General features: G+C 41.4%; 1 protein-coding gene across 1 annotated transcript in view; it reads left to right on the top strand.

Annotated features, from left to right (window-relative positions):
• Positions 1 to 22787, top strand: part of GRB10 (growth factor receptor bound protein 10) — a 144833-nt gene that overhangs the window by 47803 nt on the left and 74243 nt on the right. Inside the window, exon 3 of the mRNA XM_058805251.1 lies at positions 13363 to 13456. Within this exon, the coding sequence (XP_058661234.1) occupies positions 13363 to 13456 (94 nt within the window). The remainder of the gene's footprint in view (positions 1 to 13362; positions 13457 to 22787) is intronic.

Raw genomic sequence — 22787 nt, 5'->3', positions numbered from 1 at the left:
AGGGCTTGTTTCTCTACTTCTAACTACATAGAAGTATGTAAGGCAGCGGGTTGCAAATTTGATTCCTTCCTGTGTATTTGCTGGGGAGATTTCTGCATGGCATACATTATTTTTTGCCATGATGTGAGCAGAAGGGTTAACTGAAGTTTGCTGAAGATATTCTGAAAAAGGCATCTCTTGCAATCTTGTTTTTTCTGGAGTCCTTTATGTCCTTGGAATTATGACAAGCTGCTGGCTGTTGAACATGAACTGTCTGTATGGTTAAGTCACAAACCATAACTGCTATGCTGGATGAGAGTTGGAAAAATAGTTTTTTGACAGTGTATCTTTTGAGTATGACTTGCCCTGAAGATTAAAATAAACCCAAACCCACAAGACCAGAAACTTCTCATCCGTAGCATCTTCTGAAACAGGGATATTGACACAGTAATATGTATTATTATGATGTACGATTACACACATGCTGTCAGTATTGTGGTGTGATAATGAGCTTCTAGGTAACTTGTCACAGTTAATTTTCCTGGTTTAGCTAAATAAGTAGTCTTCTGTTTATCTGTATCCAGAAGGTGACCCATTCCTCTCACCCACAGTTTGATTCTGAAGCCTAGTTCAATGTTTTTCCTCATCTCTTCCTTATCCTGTGATTCTTTTTTTCTTTTTTTTTTAATCTCTGATTTGACTTTAATCTCAGCAGGAATGTTTTCCACTACCTTTTATGTCACAGACCTGCATTTTTGGGTTAGAAAGAATAGCTCAAATCTAGAGGAAGCAGTACAATAAATACTGGTTGTACTGTAAAAGGTACCACCCTGAATTAATCACCATTCAGCTGAAGTGTGGTGGCTGCTCATGTGCAAGCAGCCAGCCCCTTGAGCTGCGAGGTAAACAAGTTACTTCCCCTCCCTAGTCTTTCTTCAGCAGTGCTTTCACAGAAGAGAAAGAAAAGCCCCTTCAATTCCAATTGAACAGCAGCTCATCCGATTGCATCCCATCTTTTCTTGGAGCAAACAGTAGAAATCCATTTGCAGAGATGTTCTTGCGGTTGGTAGGAGTAGTGTTTGGGTGTTGCTGAAGCCAGCATGATCAAACATTGCATATGTGGATTTATTACAACTGTGGGATTTCTTGAACTTTTCTTCTGGCTGACCAGGTTTGCAATCTCTGTTCAGATCTCCTTGTCTGGAGACCCTTTACCTGGGCAGGTCTTGTTTTGAGGTGGTTTGCTTGTTCTGTTTCATGTGCTGCCTTGGCAAAGTTTGGCACAGCAGACCTTCCTCCAGTAGCATACTGGTAGTTATGAGACCCTTTTGACCTGTTGAGGCTTTAATGTAGCCTCAGAGACTTTGTGTAGAATTAAAGCAGCTGCTGCTAACCATGTAGGAGTGCCTCAGTGTATGTTCTGATGTGCTGTGGATAACTTCCTTGGATGTGTCCAGTAGGTGTTAAAAGAAGTGGCGAGGAGCTGTATAAAAAATAAGTGGTCACTTGACACGCACACTGTGAACAACTTTAAAACAGAACAAAACAAAAAGAAAGCCTTCCAAGTATGAAGAGATGATTGACGTGCTTGCTTTTAGTGTGCCAGCTTCTGCAAAAACTGAAGATTTATACTTTGTATTGTGTTTTCTGGGACAGCGTGCAATTTTACATGTAATTTGTTACTATTTAAATGCAAATTGCTGATCTTTTGTAAATTTTCTTCCTTCAGAGAATGTTAAGTCAATAAAGATTTTCTGATAAAGCCATCTTCTTAATGCAGGATAACTGGTAGAGCTACTTGCAATTAACTCCCTTTCCTCAAGGAAAGGAAAACATGGCAGCCACTACCTTGAGATGGATAGATGCAAGTATATATTTTTATTGATACGGGAACAAGTGTAACAATGATACATATTTCATATAGTACCTAGATTTTTGAAAGTTAGACAGAGATAGTTAAACTAGGCAGAGCTTTGAGAGAAGTTCTCAGGCTAAAAAGTACCTTTGAGGTGCTTGGATTTTACCACAGTCAAACCTAAATATTTGTTTTTCTAAGGACAATGAAGATGAGGAAAATCAGAATCATTTAGGTTGGAAAAGACTTCTAAGATCATAGAGTCCAACCTTTGACAGATAACCACCCTGTAAACTAGACTATGGTATTAGGCTCCATGTGCAGTCATGAACACCTCCAGGGATGGTGACTCTATCACCTTCTTGGGCAGTTTGTCCCAGTGTTTAAAAGCCCTTTTCATGAAGAATTCCTCTCAATGTCCAGCCTCAACCTTCTCTGGTGCAGCTTGAGGCTGTGTCCTCCCATCCCGTCGCTGGTTGCCTGGGAGAAGATGCTGACCCCCACCTGGCTACAGCCACCTCTCAGGCAGCTGTAGAGAGCAACAAGGTCCCCCCGGACCTCCTTTTCTACAGGCTGAACACCCCCAGCTCCCTCAGCCACTTGTTGTAGGACTCATTCTCCAGACCCTTCACCGGTGCCGTTGCCCTTCTCTGGACTTGCTCCAGCACCTCTCTGTCCTCCTTGTAGTGAGGAGCCCAGAACTGGACTCAGACACTCAAAGTGTGGCTGAGTGCAGAGTGATGATCACTGCCCTGGCACTGCTGGCCTATTTTTGATACAAGCCAGGATGTCATCAGCCTTCTTGGCCACCTGGGCACGTGCTGGCTCGTGTTCAGCTGCTGTTGACCAGCGCCCCCAGGTTCTTTTCTGCTGGGCAGCTTTCCAGCCACTCTTCCCCAGCCTGGAGTATTGTGTGGGGTTGCTGTGACCCAAGTCCAGGAGCTGGCACTTGGACTTGTTGAACCTCATATAATTGTCCCTTTGATCCAGATCGCTCTGCAGAGCCTTCCTGCCCTGCAGCAGATCAGTTCTCCCACCCAGCTTAATGTTGCCCATGAACTTACTGAGGGTACACTTGATACCCTCATCCACATCATCAGTAAAGACTCTGAAGAGAACTGGGCCCTATATTGAGCCCTGTGAGTTTCTTTCATTTTGAGAAACTGGAGTAAGACAGTGATGCACTGGAGTAGTCAGGATGGCTCCTGTTGTTAGTCTTATCTTAATTTTTGTTTTCTTTCCAGCTGTTATGAATTGACAATTTATATGTTGGTATTTCTGTAATGCAGGCTGCAGCATCATTTGTATTAGAAATTTCGTCCGCCGTTGTGTGCTAACATTTGAGGATGGCAACTTAATGAAGTCTGATACAGCATCACTGTGAGGATGTTTTTTTTTCAGGAATACTGTTTTGAACATCACAGTAAAAGATGCAGTTATGTGTGTGACTTTCTGAGAGCTGCACAGGTTAAATGAGATTCATACATGATTAAGGAAAGAAATTCAGACATTCAGGCATGTTGTTCTGTTGGTAATGATGAGGGTTTTTTGGTTTGTTTTTTTCCCTATTCTGAAGGCTTGCAAAGTAACCCATTACTGCTAAATATGCAGTACAAAACAACTATTTTAAGTACCCATATCTTGCAGACTGCTTCTTAGACTCCAGTATTTTTTTGCATAAACTACATTACTGATTTGCTCTGACTGTAACCCTGATATTTGGCATGCGGAGAACACAGCAGGCTGTTCCAATACAAGATCTGATGCTAGGTTATTAATCATGAATAATTACTGTGCCTTAGGCTGGTAGACTGTGATTTATGTGGGGTTTAAGTAGGGTATAGAGGAGTCAACTGAAGTGTATAAATAGTTGCCCCATATCTGAGATTCTGAAATGTCTTTTGTTTGTTTTTGGTAAGCCTTGCTGTTTTAGAGATGTGTAAAAAGTTAATTCTGTATTGAATTGAGAGCAAGTCACCGGAACTGCAAATGCCCCTGTCTGAAGTGAGCAGTGAGTTCTGGGGCAGATGGCTCCATGTAACAGGAGAATGGATCTTTATCTGAGCAGAAAGGTGTGTAGTCCAGGTAATTAGGATCATAGGTTTGATCAGATGGGACAGGCACTTCTAGACCTGTTAATTATGTATCTAGCACCAAGGATCACTGTTGGGAAGGAGGGGAGGGGTACCAAGCACACTGTAAATTTCAGCAATTGAACAAATTGCCTAGAAAGTAGAGTGACGAGGTCCATGTTGCTAATAGCTGAAGCAAGGAAGGATGGCAAAGTAGTCTTGTATGAATTTGTTCAACGTGGCACTTGAAATTGATCAGGTTATCGGTTTGAAGACCTGAAGAGCAATTTCATTAGAAGGTGAGAGTTTGTTCACTGACATCCAGTAAATTTTAATGTACATGTGGACACAGTGGCTTTTTCCCCACAGGAGGTTTATCATTTTATCACTTCTGTTGAGGGTTGTGGAGAACCATGTTTCCTTGTTGGCCCATTCAGATTCTCAGTTTGAACCTGAACCATCATAAAGACAAAAGGGGGATAGCACTGTTGCTAAGTAAGAGAGCAGACCCATGTTCAGATGGTATAAATGCCTTTGTGTTTCATGCTACTTGCATTCCTTTGTTGAGTTTCATCTGTCTTGATGTCTAGGGCTTCCTAGCTATAACCTTGCATGCTCTTAAATGTAATGCTCTTAAATGTAATTTAGGTTGTCTTGCTGTGGTTGCCACTTCCCAAAGCATAGAGATTTGAATATAAATTCCTGAAGAGAATGCACTTGTATGGAAACAGTGGTTCCTTCAACCCAGGTGGCGTCTTGCCTTCTCTGCTCCCTCCCCTGGTCTGAGACAGAGAAAAGTGTTGCTGCAGTGCAAGATCCAGAGTCCACCAGCTCATCCTTTCAAGCACTGAGCTTTCCAAGGTTAATTCAGGGCATCATTAGCCTGTGCTAGGACAGACTGTCCAAGGCATTTTGTGGAATGTCTCCTGTCCATGTGGTAGAAGGAAGCTGTCAAAACCTGACTCCCAAAGCCAGTGTTCTTGGAAGCAGCTGGCCAGCAGTGCTGCTATAACCAAAGCTGTAGTAGATTTGATGCCAAGTGGAACAAATGAGCTACCTTGTATTTCACAGGTCTGAGCATGGGGAGGCCAGTGTGTTGGAAAGGATCAAATATCCTGTACTTTCTTTCTGTGTTACAGCTTCCCCCAAAATAATAGATGAGATTTTTCTTCCTTCCTTTTTTTTTTTTTTTTTTTTTTTTTTTTTTTTAATACAAGCTTAAAGGACTTAAAGGAAATAATTTTGAAGATGTTTTCTCAGATTGGACAGGTGTGTTAGCAAGTGTGTGATGCTGAAATTTTCCATTGCACCAGAGTACAACTACTCATTCCCATTATATTTTTTTTGTCCTTCTGATGAAGAAGGAATATAGTCTGACAGTGCACTTAAGAAACTTGGACAAAATATGGAGAGTGACCCTGTAAGGATTCTTGAATAGGCTAAAGGTTTTATGAGTAACAACACATTGTTGTGGGTTGCATTACTCCTTAGATTGCATGAGCACCATCCAATATAGCAGTTAACACGTATGAACTTGTGCTTTTGGCTCAGTTTAAGTACTGTAGTCTGTTATGTGTCAGTTCTTTGATACAAGATCTAACTGAAAAGCCTCTTTAAAAAAAAGAGGAATATTACATACTGCTTTAGGCTATACTTTCTCATGGTAAGAAAACTCAATTTTTAAATTTAATTCCTATTGATAAGTACAGTTCACTCTCACAAATACCAGATTTTTCAGGGACTTCAGTTTTGAGTCAGTATTGACCAAACCCCCAAAGAGCTTAGAACATGCAGCAAAGGATGTACCTTTGAACATGTATCTTTGTCAGTGGCAGTCCCTTGCCAGTGGGAGTGACTTGCTTTGGAGGTAAGGCTAATTTACAATTAAGTACAAACTAGAGATACATTATCAGGTTCTGTGGGCGTCAGCAGAAGAAACAAAATTTCCATGCAAGTATGCGTCTTTCCTACTGTGAAGAATTTCCTAATACAAACTTCATTTATTCAGTGGTGTTTTGTTAGAAATGAAAAGAGGTCTAGTTTGTTTTAGAAAAAAAAAGAAGTTAAAGGAAATTTTGTTGGTAAGTTAATACTTCGTTTTTCTAAGTACTTCATAGGTGATGACACCTTTAAGGAATTATTGCCTTCACTGACAATTTTGTGCAATTGTTTCTTTTCTGTATTCCAGTACTTTATTTTAGCTGTAAACTATGTAAACTGTCTCTAACAGCCACAGTGGTTTTAGTGTCATTAAAAATAGAACAAAGCTTTTAGCATTTCTAAGCCTGTCAGTTGGATTCCCTCATTGCTAGCTGATTAAAAGACAGCAACCATGATGCACTGAATTTTCTTCTACCATAATAAATGTCATTCTGGTCCAAGAAGTGCACTATGGAGTATACTATCCATTTTCTCTGTGCAGAATATGGGGAGACAGCTCCATTTTTGCAGAAGTGGTTGGTTCCTACTAAGAGAGGACTGTATCTAGTGAGAGAGTTCTTGCCAAATGTTGGGTTCAGGGGTTCTGAAAGCTCTGTTAATGCCAATTTTGCAAAGATCAGGCTAGAGAAGCTGAATCTCTAGTGTTAGCCTGTATGCATGCTGTGAAAGTGCATTGCTGGAGCTGTCAGCTAACACTCACTATGCTCACTCACCCCTGCCTTACTGGAGAAAAGCCTTTTAGGAGTAAACAGCTGCTACCAGATACTGTTGGAGATTGCTAGCTGTGGTCCAGCTCTTGGTAGACTACATTAATGAATTAATTATTTAATTAATTTCCTGGATGCCAAAGAGACACTGGGAGTTGGGGCAGGGGCTGACAGAAAGAAGCTGGGTGGTGTTGCTTTTTGGCTTGCCCTGATAGCAATTGCAGTGCAGGTAGTGATAAGTCACAAACTAGACTCCTAAAAATAAATCTGAAGCACCTTCAGAAAAATAAGTTTTTGGCTCAGCTATAGCAGTGCTTTTTATAACTGTGTTGGGCTATAGCTTTTAGGAAGAAGCACTTCAGTGGCTCAGGGCATGCACACTATGGGGTTTCAGTGTTGACAACAGGGTCCAAACCCCCAGGTTTTTTTAGACTTGAAGGTTTTCTGATCAGTGAGCTGCTAAAGCCCGGGGGGGGTCAGGAGATAAGTTCCTCCAAGGTCAGACTGACAAGCCTTTCTGCCTTCCCCTGTATCATGGGATGTAATATAATTCCTGTGATTCATTTAACAAATTCTCTGCCGCTGCAGAGACATGGACCACGGACGCAGGTCTGTCTTTTCTGTCGGCCTCATTTTCCTTCTCCCTTTGCTAATTCCTGCTCTGTTGTAGCTGTCTTATTTGTTGTGTGGTGGGCTGGTAATTCTGCTGAGGGTTGTAGGAATGTGTGGATCACAACAGGTCTGTGTACCCTGCCAGGTTATCGTGTGTTGTTAGTGATTTGTGGCACAGAGGATTGGAGGTGCTGTGGTGTGTTGGGAGGAATGTGCTGCTGCCTTTGCTGCTCCTTTAATCCCGAACTGGCTTGTTTGTTCTTGGTCTCCAGGGTTATTGCTCCCAGTCTTGACAGCCAGTACTGTAAAATCAGAAGGATTCCTGCAGTTAGCGGCTTTGCTACTTCAGGAGAGAAAGCCCAACTTTTGACAAAGCTAAGTGGCTTTATTTTAAGCCCTTGTTTGTACAAGCTCTCTTAGCAATGGGAATGCTAAAATTCTAGGTTCACAGTTACTCTGTTGACTTACTGAGCCTTTCACTTGGCTCTTACCTAGTCAAATGACTATAGTTAAGAGGCAGGAAACCAGGTTACAGGTCTTTAATTATGTAATATGTGGGTTGTCTGAGAATGCACTTTAAAGTTTTTTGCCTAGTGTGCAAAGCCTGTGTTTTCTTTATTTGTATGACATGTTAAACACACTGGCAGAAAACAGTAAAACATACACATGCTGTTTGAGTAAACTTGAAATTGTTTGCAAAGCAGTGACTTTGGACAAACCCAAGAACCTTTCACTTCCCTCAGGATCTTAATTGGAGTACATTTCCTCAAACTCTGGGGTGTCAGCTTGCTGAAAACACATTGTACCAAACAGCTGGCTGGTAGGGGACTGTGCTACTGTGTTTTTAAGAAAGGAACGTCATATGAATTACTAATCAACTTTGGAATTTGGATTAGAATTTGAATATTGGTCTGGATATGTCAGTTGGATTTATTCTTGTAATAGCCTGTGTGTTTGCCTTCACAGGGCTAAGAGTCAAATTGAGTGTGCAGGAACCCTGGAAGGCTGTGGATACCAGTAAGCTATAGGAGAGTTTGCTAGATGAATAGCTGGCTACTCGGCACTTAGCATAATTGAGTCTATTATCCTCTTTGTACATTCGATGCTTGAAGTAAACCAAAGCTGCAAATTCATGGTATAAAGAATCAGCATAGCTTAAAAAGCAGTACAGGAAGTTACTTTACATAAATGCAAACAGTCTTTTGTTTGGAAAGCAAGACTCTTATGAAGCATCCTTGGAAAAAGTGCTGTCTAATCTGTTCATTGCCTAAGGAAACTCCAGGGGCATGTTAAGAATGACAGTACTGAGTCAGATAAAGAAATGTTTGTCTATCTGTGTCTTTCTTCTAAGAGCAACAAGTTGTAGATACAAAGAGAGAGTGTAATTTCTCAAAGTATCCCCTTTCTGCTCCTGAAGCCTGGAGCTGTGTCCACTTTATTACAGCCCTTGGTGTTCACCGCTTCAGTAAATTTTTGTAGTTACTTTTTTGTCTGGGAACCACTTACACTTGAGCACTCTGCAATAGCTTCCTCGGTCCATGCTAACATAAGGTGCTTTTTTAATTTTGCTTTACACAAGTTCCCTGAACAGAGTAAAGCTTGGTGGTTCAAATAATGACTTTGCTAATTTTCTTTTTACGCTCAGCTAATTTTAAGACCCGTACCTTGGTGTGATGAAGGAGCACCGCCAGGTTGGCAGGGAGCTCCTGTTTGGCAGGAGTGCCCTCTCTGCAAACTGAGGCATATCTGCCTTGATAGTCTCCTGAATTGCAGTGAGACCCGTCAGCACGTCTGACTTTACTTTTTGTTGTGCTGGACGGTGTACAAACATCAGAAGTATGTCATGATCTTGATCTGTTGCTGTGGGACTGCTGGCATGAGTACGCGTGACTCTTGCTCAATTGAACCTTTTGTTCAGGGGCATGGCACTGTGGGTTTGCAGGCAGCTACAATAAATCCAAAACCAGGGACTGTCGTCTTGGTGGTCTGGACATCCTCAGTCTGGCCATGCTCCCAGGAGCTTCCGAGAAGCTGTGCTGCCACTTGTAGCCTTTCTTCATCTTGTAAACTTGCAGAGACTGCTGAAGTTAGAAGAAGCTGAACCCTTCAGGGGATTTCCAGACTTCTCCAGAAAGCTGCCCTGTCTCTTCTTATGCTAGACCCCTTTCTTCATGAAGGATGAGGGAGAAGGGAAGTATAAATGATACTTCATTATTTGTACATTCAAATCTGCCTCCTCCCTTCTCTAAGCACTATTTACCTGTAAGATTACCTTAAATGACTGACTGGATAACTTTTGCTGAAAAAACTAGGATGAGAGAAGCAGCAGTAGAGTGGTAGCAGCACACTGGTCTGTCTAATAATGCTGTCTCAAACTGATAAATACTCTCCTGAGCTAAACTGCAGGTGGGAATAGTGGCACTTGGAACCAAAGAGGTGATTAAAGAGCATGTGTGCAGACAGCAGAGCTGCTGTAGTATATGTCTGGCTGATTCTCTGATTAAAAGATGAGATTTAATGTTTCTTAGACAACTGAAATGCTTATCGTGCTAGCACAAACAGCAGCAAACACTGTATGTCATAGTTAAGGAGTGCAACTTGAAAGGCTTGGTTATAGATTGAAAAATAAATCTAGATTGTCCTGGTTACTGATACGTAGAGATAACACTGTCTATGAGTGGACTTTGGCTCTTAAGGCGATGCAGGCACGTCACATTTTGTGTCATGCAACATAGATTTGCAAAAGGACACTGTAATCTGACCTGTAATGATGGTGTGTTTGGCTTTATGAAATGCTAATGCTTTAAAGGACCCTGCTTCAGGTCCTTCCAGCACTCTTGCTTGTGACTAGATTAAATCATCCTTGGTTGCAGAGGCCGACTGACAGAGAAAACAGCACATGCAAAAAGTCAGCGAGGGCTAATGCTCAGCTAGCTTCTAAAAATACTACAATAGCTGGATGGTACAGTAAGTTAAGTAACATGCTTTAATTTCATATTGAGAGCATTTATTGGAAGAGGAGGGAGAGCTGGGGATTAAACCATGAAGCGGACAAATGACTTGCTTGGAGGCCGCTTTCAGCTGCAGCAGAGGATGGTGATGGACCAAAGCAGGTGCCCACCTTGCTCGGGGCCATGGCCTCAGCCCTGAGCTGGGCCCCGACAACAAGGCTGCTGGCACACAGTAATTATATAACTTTATTTCCTGCCCCCCTCCCCTTTCTTCTTTTACCCTTGTTCCAGCATGTGCTCTCCGCTGCAGCTGGCCGGGTGCCGGTGTTTGTCTGCGCACAACGGACACAAACAGATTCCCGAGGGTCATGTGAAACTCCCCCTGGCTCTTTAAACCTCACCGCCCTTACCTTCCCCCCCGCTGCCCGCATTGCTCTGCCAGGTGTGGCTTTGTTTATGCACGGCCTGTCGCTCTGCCTCAGCACCTGGGCTCTGCTGGCCCGCAGTGTCCGGAGGAAACCTTCGCCTCCCTGTTTTGCTCAGGCTGCCAGAGAACTCTCTGGATCTTGTGGGCAGGCATTTGCACCGGGCGAAACAGGCAGGGGCATCAGCTTTACAAGGGCAGCAGCAGCAGTCATTAGTCACTGCAACCTCTGCCTCTGAAAACTTTGATCTACCTTTCCATGGCTTTGGCTTAACTTTGTGAGTAAGGCCTGTGGTTCTCAGCATCTTCTGGTACAAGATGTAAGGTGATTCCAGAGAGGGTGTATCCTCTTCCTATAAATTTTTGGCAATTGCTAATTAAAAAAAAAAAAAGAAAAGAATGGTTTAATTGAAGAGTTATGGCCCTGGAGCCAGATGAGACCTTGAAATAAGGTCTCAGTTAAGTGTTTGTGTGTTACTGCTGTGGGAAACCCAAATGTAAAATCATGTATCTCGGCCCCATTTCACCTTTATTACTACCTAGTATTTCATGAATCTTGCCTTCCAGAAGGGACTTTTATATGTTGGGGCAACTGAAAACACATTTGGGTATGTGACAAATAGCTTATAGCTGGTTTTCTTGTTCCAACTTTTATTTCTTTTGGGGTGCCCTGTTGCTCTTCCAAGCCAAGAGGCAATCTGTCACTGCATCTGACATTGTGACTTCTTCCTGGGAAGTGTAACTAATGCTGCTAAACTGCATCTCTGAGGTTTTAGCTACCCTAAAAATTGGTCATGTTGTATTTCATGGAGGGAATTGCACAGATAAAAGCTCTGGGCTGGGGAGGGATGTTTTGCTGAGTTATCCATGCCTGTGATGCTTACCTCTTAGCCTTTGTACTGAAAGCAGTCAGCTTCAACATTAAGTTTTGACTGAAACTTTTCTAGATAAGCATCTCCTCCCCACTGTTGCCCTTGGCACCTTGGAAAAATTACAACTGAACTTTCTGAGGAACAGATTCATAATTTTGTACATAATTTCTGCAGTTGCCTTCTTATGCTGCAAGTCCCCAAATTTCCTGCCTCAGATTTAAAATGGACATGATGTGGGTCAAGTCAGTAATGGCTGTGTGGCATTCCAAAGAAAATGAGATAAATCCAGTGAGAATGACTAGTGCTCCAAAAGTACTTTTAATGTTACAATGTGATACCCTGTGGTTGCAAGGGATTTGATGAAAACAGGAGCTTGTGAGTTGCTTGTTCCCAGTAAGTGTTCTGTTAGCTCCAGTGGAAGAGCTAACAAATACCACTGTGTTTCAAGGAAGTAAGAACAAAGACAGTTGTGCTGATAGAAGGTCTGATGTGGTTTGGGGTTTTTTTGATTCCTGAGAAGCAATAACAAAAACTCACGAGATTAATGAGATGTGCTGCATGAAACAGCAGCCAGTGTTGTGAAAATCAGTGCGAAGAATGTAAAGAGCTATAAGGGGAGATAGCCAGTATGGAGGCAGACGTTTAAGTGGTCCCAGTTGTATCTGGCATAGATAGATGGATGCCATGTGTATCTTATCATACAGTGTTTACTCATAAAAACCTTCCTTAATCATACCACTGTTGTCAGTTTCTGTCTTATAAATGCCTGTGGGCCCCTGAACTGATCCCTGATGGTGATGACACTTGAGAGGAGTGCTTGAATACTTGAATCAAAGTTCAAGCATTTGCTGAGACAGTCCCTCTGATGAAGAGATAATTTATTTCATATACTGTGTAACTATATAGAGTTCTGGTCCCCAAACACTACGTCCATTATGATTTTGAGCATTAGCTGGTACTTTGTCAGTGCTGGACTGAGGGCTCATGGTTGTGCGTAGTTGAATCGCTGCTCACTGTGTGCTTGTTTCTGCTTTGCCTTAATTACAACGTCATTTGCCATGAAGGTGGTTCCTCTGTTTTGACATAAAAGCAGGTCATGCCATTGTGTATTTAGCCCACACTTGGGGCACAGTGGGATCATGTGTGTAGTCACGTATATCACAGCAGCAGCTTATGCTTGGTGATACATCAGTGCAGACAACTTTGCTCACTTTTCCATACCCACCCTTAAATGGTGTATGCAAAGGTATGCCAGTTTTGTAAAACCACGCACCTGCTTTAAATCTCATTCTTCTAAAATGTGACTTACCTTGCTTTTCCTATTTTCTTGTTCATATTTAAATTTTCCTGATTTTTCCTAGTTGTCTTCTTTGGCAAGATCTGTGAGAAACTGTGGTATTTTAGACTTAGCCAAATTCAGTTTGTGTTAAAACTTCATGAAATTTGATCTTGTGAGAATTCCAGTACGAAAAAACAACAGGTTGGCATCCAGAGCCATGGATGTTTATCTAAACTGAACTTCTGATTTCTCTTGAGGTTTAGTAGTTCACTACTGAATCTGTTTCAGACCAGTTAATTAGTTACAAAGCCCTAAGCCACAGACTTGGAATTAAAGAAAACAAAGCCCCAAGCCTTTGCATAATTTGGTGCAAGAAGAAACTTTTGTTAAACTAGAAAGTGCATTTACATCACTATTTCTCCATTTGAAACGCAAACTGGTGTACAGATGAGCACAGTCATTGATTCTGGATCCATGCCACACGTATCAATGTGACAGCCTAGTGTCCCCCTGTGATCTGTTCCCCCACCTTCTCTGACATTTGGTTTCTCCTTTCAGAGGCATGGCAGGGTTTTTTGTATTGTATTGGTGGTTTGACTCCATGTGATGTAGCTTGCAGGGAGTACAGAATGCCTGTTTTTGATGAGATATTGTGCTCTTCTGTTTTTAGGACAATGTAGATCAGACTTCAGCTCATGGTCGGCGGGATCTGGTGGAACCGGGTTTCCAAGAACCATCTAACCGCATCTCCCTGAACCACCAAGGTAAGGAACAGTGCCTGGAAATCCAGGCTTTTCAGGCAAGTGCAGGCATTGTTTTGCCTCCATGGCTGTTTCTCCTCACTGGGTGGAAAAGAAAATGTTCTGGATGGTTGGAGAAGGAGAGCTGAAGAAATCGGTTTTTGTCACAACTGTCCTTTGAGCTATGAGTGAAAGTGACGAAGGACTTGCATCTAAGACCTTGTAGCCCAAGATAGATTACTATCCTGGGGGATAGGGATATTCTCCATTCTCACATTTTTTGAGCGGGGAGGAGGAACATAGTGACATTAAATTCAACATTTTTAATGTTAAGGTTGCATTTAAAAAAATCTTTGCCATAAGACAGGCTCTGGCTCAATGTTTGCAGTAGGAGAAGGAAAAAAACCCAACACGTTTATTTGCTTTCCATGGCAGAAATCAGCTCATTTGTGAAAAGATAGCCCTGAACTAGATGTTGTAATGCAGGTGTAATATTTTAAGCTTCTGTAATTCAACAGGACCATTCATAAAAAGCTAAAACAAATCTTAAAACTCTGTCTTCACTGATTTCTGTCTGTTCAGAGACCTAAAGGACAACAGTTACTATTATTACAGAGACTGTTCAGCTCAGCTTTATTGTTTTAGGTTTGAAATAATTGATAATAGTATTCTTTTAAGCAGTGAACCCTCTTACCCTCAGGCTTCCTGATGGTTTAATTTGAAACCAAGCCCTTGAAGGTCATCTTCAAATGTTGTTTCATCAGAGCAACAAATAATAGTAATGCAGACAGAACTAGACTATTGAAACAAAAAAGGATTATAAGCATATTACTTAAAATATTTGCCAAACATGACATGCTTAAATTTTCCTTTTCAAATTCAGCTTTTTTTAATTTGTCAAGGGCATCAAGACTCAAATTTCATGACTTGTAGATTATCAAGACAATTAAAGTTGCACAAACAAGTCCCAGAGTGTAATGAGGATTGTATTTTAACTTGTTCCCCTTTCCATGCTCCAGGTGTTCTGTGTTTTCTAAAACTTGGTTTGCAGTTGAAAAGAGAAGGCAACAGGTTGCAATGCAATCCAGTCTAAAACTTACAGTGGCAGAGGCAGTGTATAGTGGCATGTTTACTTGCACAGAACACATTTTAGAAGTTCAATTTTTCATGTGTTTTAGAATTAATAATGTTTGTTATATTATTTCCACCTATGTCAAGATGTCCAAATTGTGGAACAGATCTATACATGTGACCTCTGAAGCTATTTGTAAATACCTCCCTTTAATTAAGGGATTTCTGTGTTTGGGGGAGCACATCCTGTGTGGTCTGAGTTCATGTGTTACAGTGCATGTGTCTGCAGGTCTGCTTTTGAAGTCTGAACATTTATAGAAGAAATAGGTAATACTCTGTTTGGATGGCAGAACGCCAGCTTTGCAGCCTGACATTTCCCCACTTCCTTTTCAGATCCTTCTTTTCCTCTCTCAGTATTGTTGTACTGAAAAAGGATCCTGACAGTGTCACCTGACATGTGGCTCAGCCACTTTGAGACAAATGTTCAAAATAATTTAGGAAACAGCTGTCTTTAAAAAAATTGATTTGCATAAGGGGTACTGGCAGTTCAATGCTTGTCAGTCAAGCAAGATCCATTTAATGTTTTTCCCTGGTACTTTTTGAAGTAAAGATTTCTTATGCATCCACAATTTGTTTGGTATTTTTCTTTTTTATCAGCTGACTGACAGCAGTCAAATCCACTGTTTCTAATATATTTCTACTTATTTTGCTGCAGTAAGTACATGATACAGTATCAATCTTGATGCTATTATGTCAGTGGTCTGGATTAAGAACTGGAACCTAAATGCTCAATGGTGGCCTTTAATGCTGAGCTGGGCTGTAGGAGCTCTGCCTTTTTGCAGTGTTGGAGGGGGAAGCAAGGTCCCTGCTGCTTTGGTACCCTCTTGGAAATGGAAGTGGCCCTAAGTGTGATGTTGTGTCATGTCTTGAGTGTTTGCTTTGCCCAAGTAGGAGCATCTATGCTCTTTTCATAGCATATGAAATAAATATTCTTGTCCAAGAACTTGAATGTACAAGTATTTTTAGAGCTGGCATATATTCTAGAATTCCGGATAATTAAATAGAACATAGAAAAATACAACATGAAGAGTTTCAGCTCAGGGAGTTGTGACATGGTCTGAGCTAGCTCCCAATACAGTCATGTTAGTCACACAGTAAGTAGGAATATTAGATTATTAACATGAAATGAATTTTTACGTTCTGTGACCACTATTTGCTTTGGTTTTTGTTATTCTTAAACTAAACTTTGTTATCCATTACTTTCTATTAAAGTCTGGCTGGCACTGACACTGGTTTAAAGCTTAAAAGAGTAAACCCGTATCCAGAAGCAACTTGCTGAACCACTGCAAATTAATGTTTGGTGGTATGGCTTGATTATGTTGATGATAAAGATGTTTGGAACAGACTATGGCAATTTTTTGCTTCCAGTTACAGGCAACATTACTTGCTGACTTAAGCACATGCTTATTAGGAAACCTGAAGCTCTCTGTGATTGGCATGAGCAGAAATTGGGAAAGGATTAGAATTGGCTAAAATAATTCCTGTTTAGGTTTTCTTTGCCTTTTTTTCTTTAGTGTATTGTGTTAAACACTGCAGCTGAACTTTGAGCAGCTGTAGTTGTTACGTTGTTTTATGTGTGCACTTGCAGTTCACACCTGACCACGTTGCTCAGTGAGCGCAGCAGATTTGCCAGTTTCTGTTGAACATTAACTTGTGGTCCTTTGCTTTTTGCTGGGAGAGCTTTCGGTACAAGCACCTGCAGTTCTGAACCAATACTGCTTTCCAGAGCCTATAAAAATGGTGATTAGCTTCTTCCCAGGCATCTGAATCCCTTTAACACTAACTGGAAAAAGAGCATTCAAGTGGAGACTGAGATAGCCCTGCCAACTGTCCCCATGTGAATAAGCCCTTTCTTGTGAAGGGTATTTCAAGTACGTGTTTCCTGCTGAATCACTGTTTTTACACAAGCAGATGCTTTATAACTCTTCAGCTTCTTCTTTCAAAAGAATGTCTTGTAAAGATTGGGGAGCAGAAGATAGTTCTGTAAAGTGAGGAGTCTTTAGAATAGGAGGATTTAATGTGAAACTAATGTGCAAAATTGAGTGCAGATGGAATAGTATTTTTTCCTGTAAATAGTTTTTGTGTAGGCATGCTAGTAAACTTGCTTGCTTTAACAAATAGGTATTTTATATCTAAGCCATTATTTAGTTTATCACTTTTCAATGATTCTGCTAATTGGGCAAGTTTTGTTAAGGTATTAAATACGAAGAGTGTGAGCTATGATGTCTTTCCTATATTCCCCATAGGATACTTCATAAATCAATTGTAATAGAAAAGAACAAGCTGTCTTGCTGAAAAATAGTAGTATCCACTAATGTAAAGGAACAGATATGCTTCATAAACCTTTGAAAAGCTACAGCCAGCCAGGATTTGGCATTTAATAACCAGCAAGTCTAAGTATTTCTGGAACAGTCCTTCCAGAAGCTGTAGTAAAGCCTCTAGGCTTGAAGAAGAAAAATGTGTCTAAACTATGTGGCTTTTTTGAAGAGGAAAAGGTAGGAGGTGAAGATAAAAGCAAAACAATTATTTACCATCTTCAAAAACACCAAGAGGAAGTGAGAGGTAACGTCAGATATTGTTATTTTCAAAACTTTTTCCTTCTCACTTTGCAAAAGATTCAGCAGTCACAAATGTTTAAAATTTTACAATGACAAGTTTTCTGCAGTGTGTAGCCTACAGTACTGGTACTCTGTCCAGTAGTGAGAGGCAGAGCTGGGGCCCCACAGTAATGATTTTACTTCCAGTCCTTCCATTCACACAGGGATGCCATTTGCAGGCCTTCCATAGAGGTGATAGGCTCCTGCATTCGTTCTCCTTTGTCCCTTCCCAAATGGTGCTTCTGGTTCTCCTCTCTCCCTCAAGGACCCTGGCAGTGCAGCCCCTGTTCCCCTTGGCTGCTCTGTGCTGCTGCTGTATGATGTCACCAAATTTAACCTTGAATGTGTCTCAGTAGCAGGGCAAAGCTATCATGTAAATTTCCCTGTGCTACTGTGGAAGAGCTTTGCTATATGAATTGTGATGGCAGAATGCCCTATGCTACAGAAAACTCTAAGCCCAGCAGAATTTGTTGACTCTTGGACTTCAGGGGTTTTAACCTGCCCACCATGCCGCTGCTGTTTCTCTTCTTGCTCCATACTTCTGGTGTTTTCTTTGTTGATGCATATTTTGGAGCTCATTTTTTCTGTTTGTTTTTCTAGCAGGCAGCAAATACCGCCAACTTCAGTCCCAGATGTGAAGTTTATGGGCAATGCTTTTTATTGGTACTTGACATGTATCTTTTGAGATTGCCTAGCCACTTCTTATTCAGAATTTTAAAGCCAGGCATAAATTAGGTACATTCTGTCACCTTGTCTTTTAGTAGAAGTATTAGACATGCAGTGCTGGCACTTTCTGTGTGTATGTACTCATGGGATGATTGTCAGTTTCCATATAAATGTGTTTTGCCATGGGTCTGTGATGAAAGATTTATCTTCCTTTTATTAGTGCATTCACACAAAGTCTTCCTTTCCCAAGGCGGTCTCAGCTCTTGCTGGACTTGGTGCTTTTTATCACTGCAGTTTGCAGACAGAGCTGAGCTGAACCTTGTGTACCTGTGGCTCCACAGCCAGGTGGCTCCAGCAGCAGAAGGGAAATGGTGACAAGGTTGTTTTAGCCAATAGCTGTCCTTTCTTAAAAGCCTTTGGTCTCTCTTGGTTGGTGATGGTAGGAAGTCTTGCCAATAGTGAGATAATGAATATGCTTTGCTTAATGGATTGGATGAGCACTAGATTTCCTGCCTGTATGTAAAGACCAGTGGCTCCCAGTGAAACTGGAGGGATCCAGGGCATCTGCCAAAATTTGCATAATACTGCAGTCGACTCTTGCGGTGGATGCTGTCCTGTACCTTGCTGGCTAGTCATTGATACATTATTTTTAGAGTGACAGTAAATGTCAGCATGGTAGAAACATCCCTTCAAGCACAGTAGAACAGTCCTGTGCCCAAATCGCTATAAACCCGTGTAAATACAGGCAGACGTTCGAATGAGCATGGGTGTAGGTGAAGTATTACAATGCCTGAGATTCAGCCCAGAGAAATAATACTGTGTAGCACATTTTTTCTCCACCACTGTTGTTATTACTTGCTTTTAATATATTTTCTTTTGTATTTGCCTCGGGATAGACATGGGAGGTTGAGGCGATGTTGTTATTCATTCTGTAGCTAAGGAGGAGTGTGTTTAGTAACAGTCGGTGCTGCTTCTGAAATGCTTCAGTTGTGGGATCTGACTGGGATGAGTTGGTTATCTAGTGTGTCAGAGCTAACCCATGTTTTTGCAGAATCCAGCTGGTACTGAATTGAAAGTGTAGAATGAAAAACAAACATTGTTTGTATTTCAGAGACAATGCTGCCAGACATTCATGAATTCTGATGCTTTGTATAAATGTTGTTGTCATTGTCCAGCCTTAGAAAAAAACCACCATTAGTGCCAAAATGATTTACACTGACTAATCTTACGGGGAGAGCAGAGGCCCTGCTTCCTGCCTAGCTCATTACAGTACCTTTGTCTTCTCTTGGAGAATGCTTCCATTTATATTTGGTGATGAATCTTGTTAGCATGGCTACTAGGAGGGCACCCATAATAGCTGTGTAGAAGTTTAACTTCCCTCATTAGATTAGTTTCCAAACCCTTGGGCTGACAGAACTCTGGAAAAAAAAATTATGAAAAGAGAAGACAGTAGATTGGTGTTCAGTACAGATTGTTTCAGAGATCTGCAGCGAGCTGCAGGAGACACATGAACTGAACTGATTGAGTTTAGCTGGAAGACTCTGTGCATAATGTAATAAAGATTGAGTGAAAACAGTGAAATGAAACAGACCAAAAGATATTTAAACTGTAGCATATTCAAAGAAAATAAATCATAGGTAACTGATAGATTTTGTTTCATTTTTATTGTAATTTTTTATTTTATTTTTTATTTTATTTTTTATGTATCAACTTTTTAGTATCAGCTTGCAAATCATCAGTTTTTGACATATTTAAAATTGTGTTCCTCTAAAGCCACATGATATGAATAAAAAACATTGTAATATCTCATAGTTAACAAGCATGGTATTTTAAGCCTGTTTATAATCTCAGTATTCAGTGTGTCAATCTGTTGAATTTCTCTGACAAGACAGGATTCAGCTAATTCAATGCAGGGAAGGAGCCCACTGTCTTGTTTGTATTGGGTTTGCCTTGGGGCCTTTGTTCATTGGAAGTTTTACAAGGTGAAATGTAGAAAAACTTAGGAATTTTAAGTAAGCCTAAACCAAGAAGTACTACAATGTTAATAATTAATTTAAGCCTTTTTTTTTTTTTTTTTTTTTTTTGTGGCCTTTGGAAGAATGGTAAAGTTATTGCCAGGTTTGCAGTGACCTTCTTGCTGTGCTGGAGGAAGATGGTTGCTGGGGCAGAGCAGTGGCATTGGAAGGGCTAGTGGAGTTGGACTGGGAAGCTAAGTTCCTTGCTCGAGATAGACCATTAGATGCACCATACTCATCCCTCAGGGACTGAAGCTGTATGGGTGTATGACATCTGAGATAGTGCTTTGGGATTTATTTTTTTTTTTATACTGCAGATAGGTGTTCCTCCAGCTTCTCTTTCAAGATCTGTATCTGCTGTTACCACGGCACAGAAGGGAGTAAATTCACCAAGCGTTAATTCAGGGTAATTAGAGGCTCCTCTCTTGTTATTGTTAAATTCTTGTCTAAGGCTTTGGGAGGGGAGTTGTAAATTGGGCTTCTGGGTGATGAACTTCTCTTGCTTCTTTGCAGATCTGTCTCAGAAAGAGGGCATTTACTTCCCTCACCCCTTATGTGTTACCTCATTGAAAACAGGTTAGCTTAGTACTAGCACAGGTGTACAGCAGTGACTCTTTAAAAAATTCGCCACAAATCAAATAGAGAGAGTAATTGCAAAATCAATTGTAAAATCAAATATCCTTTTTAATTTGCTTTTGTCTTTAATATTAAAATATATGCATTTCCTGCTTCCACGGAAGAAGAGCAAATCAACTGTTCTTTTTGCATCCTTTGGCTGGGTAATGCAAGAGGCAGCATGGGATGATCTCTCTCTCTGTTGGTGGGTGTGCACTTGGGGGCATCTGGTGGAAACTCCCTCCCTGTGCTGCAGCTATTGTGAAAACACAGCTCAGGGGAGCAGCACGATTTGGGGGTGTTCTGGTTCAGGGCAAATTTGGGAGAGAACCTCCAAAGGGGTTCCTCTAAAAAGCAGATTCAATCGGCCCCTACCCCAACTGTTTTGGGGAAAAATCCTTAGGGAAAATGTGGAAAAAAGCTGTTTATTTCACAGGCAAAGCATTCACCAGCACAAAAACAAAACAACAACAACAAAAAAAATTAACAATACTGGACAACAAAACTCCTTGCTGCTCCAAAAGAGATGACAAACTCTGAAAGCCCCCTTGGCGGGCTGCAGCTCAGCTCACTCAGTCTCTTGTCAGTCCCTCTGGCACTGGAAATGCCATGGCCCAGGCCTGGCCTGGTGGGCCACAGATATGAGTTCCAGGTGTTCTGCTGGGTGTTCAATCCAGAGCAGGTTTAAACAGGTCCAAAGAAAAGAAAGAAACCACAGTCCAGGGAACTTCTTTGCCTCAGCTAGCTAAAACTAACTAAAAAAAAAAAAAAAAAGCAAAGGAGAGCTCTGTTCCTCTGTCTGTCCATCCATAGACAGCACAGTCCAAGAGCAGGAATGTGGAGGAGTGAGAGCAGTGTCTGAAAACAAACTGCATGCTTTTTCTCTCCCCCCTTCGCTCTCAGAACCAGTCTGAAAGCGCAAAACTTTTATCCAGCATAACCAGAACAAACGACAGGGGACACAAGGATCATATGGCCAGCCCAGGAGAGGGGGCTCTCAGTGAGGGGCTGGGGTGCCCGGGGTGGGTACTTAAACCCGCTGGTCTGCTGGGAGTGTCTGCAGGAGGCCAATGTTCACATCATGGATTTGCTGATGTTTGGCAGCTCCCCCAGCTGTGTGCCAGCGCTCTGAGGTGATGCCACCAGCAACACAGACACTTTCTGTGCCACTGCCACCACTGCAGAGTGTTGGGTCACCCAGCCCCTCAGTGGGCAGGCGCCTGTGTGCGGGCAGCGGGCTGCCACGGCCATAGCCTGGCTGGTGGCTCCTTGGGAGGGAGGGCTCCTTGAACGGGCTGAGAGAGGGCTCCTGGAGGGGAGCAGCTGCAAGCCCTTCATGGGGTGATGTTGTTCCAGGCATTCCCTTTCTCGGGCTTGAGCTTATGGCTCTGACACATCTGTTTGAAATGGTGTGCCTGGGGAAATTCAGATATCCGAGGGAAACCCGTGGCTCAGTATCAACCTCGTGATGAGGTGTTTCTCCCAGGTATCAGAGCTGAGCTCATTTCTTGTGTTTATCTCACGTCTTCCATGAGGGAGTTAAAGTCTGTTATCCTATGGGTGGTGCACTCCTCCTCTGTAAGTGTATTTGCTTTGTAAATGGCGCCATTCTATTGCTAAAGCAGTTAAACGTGATAGATTTCACTATTTTAAAAATAATTTAAAATAGTAATTTATACTGTCCAACAGCCATTGGGCACTTCTGGTCTCTGATCTTCCTCTGCCTACTGGGCAGCATTTTTCTTCCATTTGAGTTAATGGTCCAAAATTGAGCTTAGTGATCTGAAATATCCTCTTCTAATTTAATCAATGAAAGGTAACTGTAAAATCATAGGATGAGCTCTTATGTTCTCTGGCATAACTGTATTGCCTTTATGTTTTCTTTTGTAATCTGACTAAAATTCTACTGTCAACATGTTAGAGCAAAAGGATGGAAATTAGTAGTATAAACACAGACTCTTTTGATAGTTTCTGGATGACATTTTTAACATGGCTGAGTTGAATTCTTGCCTGTGTTACTACACCCTCTTCCTTCACATTCTTGGATTTTGCATATTCCCCATTAGGGAGAATGTTTTAAGTGTATTTAGCTTGATGTAAGAAGCTTTTGAACCTTTTAGTGAAGGTGTTATAGCCAAATGTCAAAACATGGCTGTGGGCACTTAAAATAGTCCAGTACTAATGAGCTAAGAAAGTTGATTTATTATGTAGCCTGGCTTTTTATCATGCTATAACAATGACAATTGTTCAGAAAAAACAGTGTCTCAGCAACATCAGAATATTAACTTTGAATTCTGACACCTTATCCAAAATCAAATTCTAAGTTCAAAA

The sequence above is a fragment of the Ammospiza caudacuta genome, chromosome 1, assembly GCF_027887145.1.
Source record: "Ammospiza caudacuta isolate bAmmCau1 chromosome 1, bAmmCau1.pri, whole genome shotgun sequence".
Classification (NCBI taxonomy): domain Eukaryota; kingdom Metazoa; phylum Chordata; class Aves; order Passeriformes; family Passerellidae; genus Ammospiza; species Ammospiza caudacuta.
The sequence above is the reverse complement of the archived record's forward strand: the minus strand, read 5'-3'. Positions and strand labels throughout refer to the sequence as shown.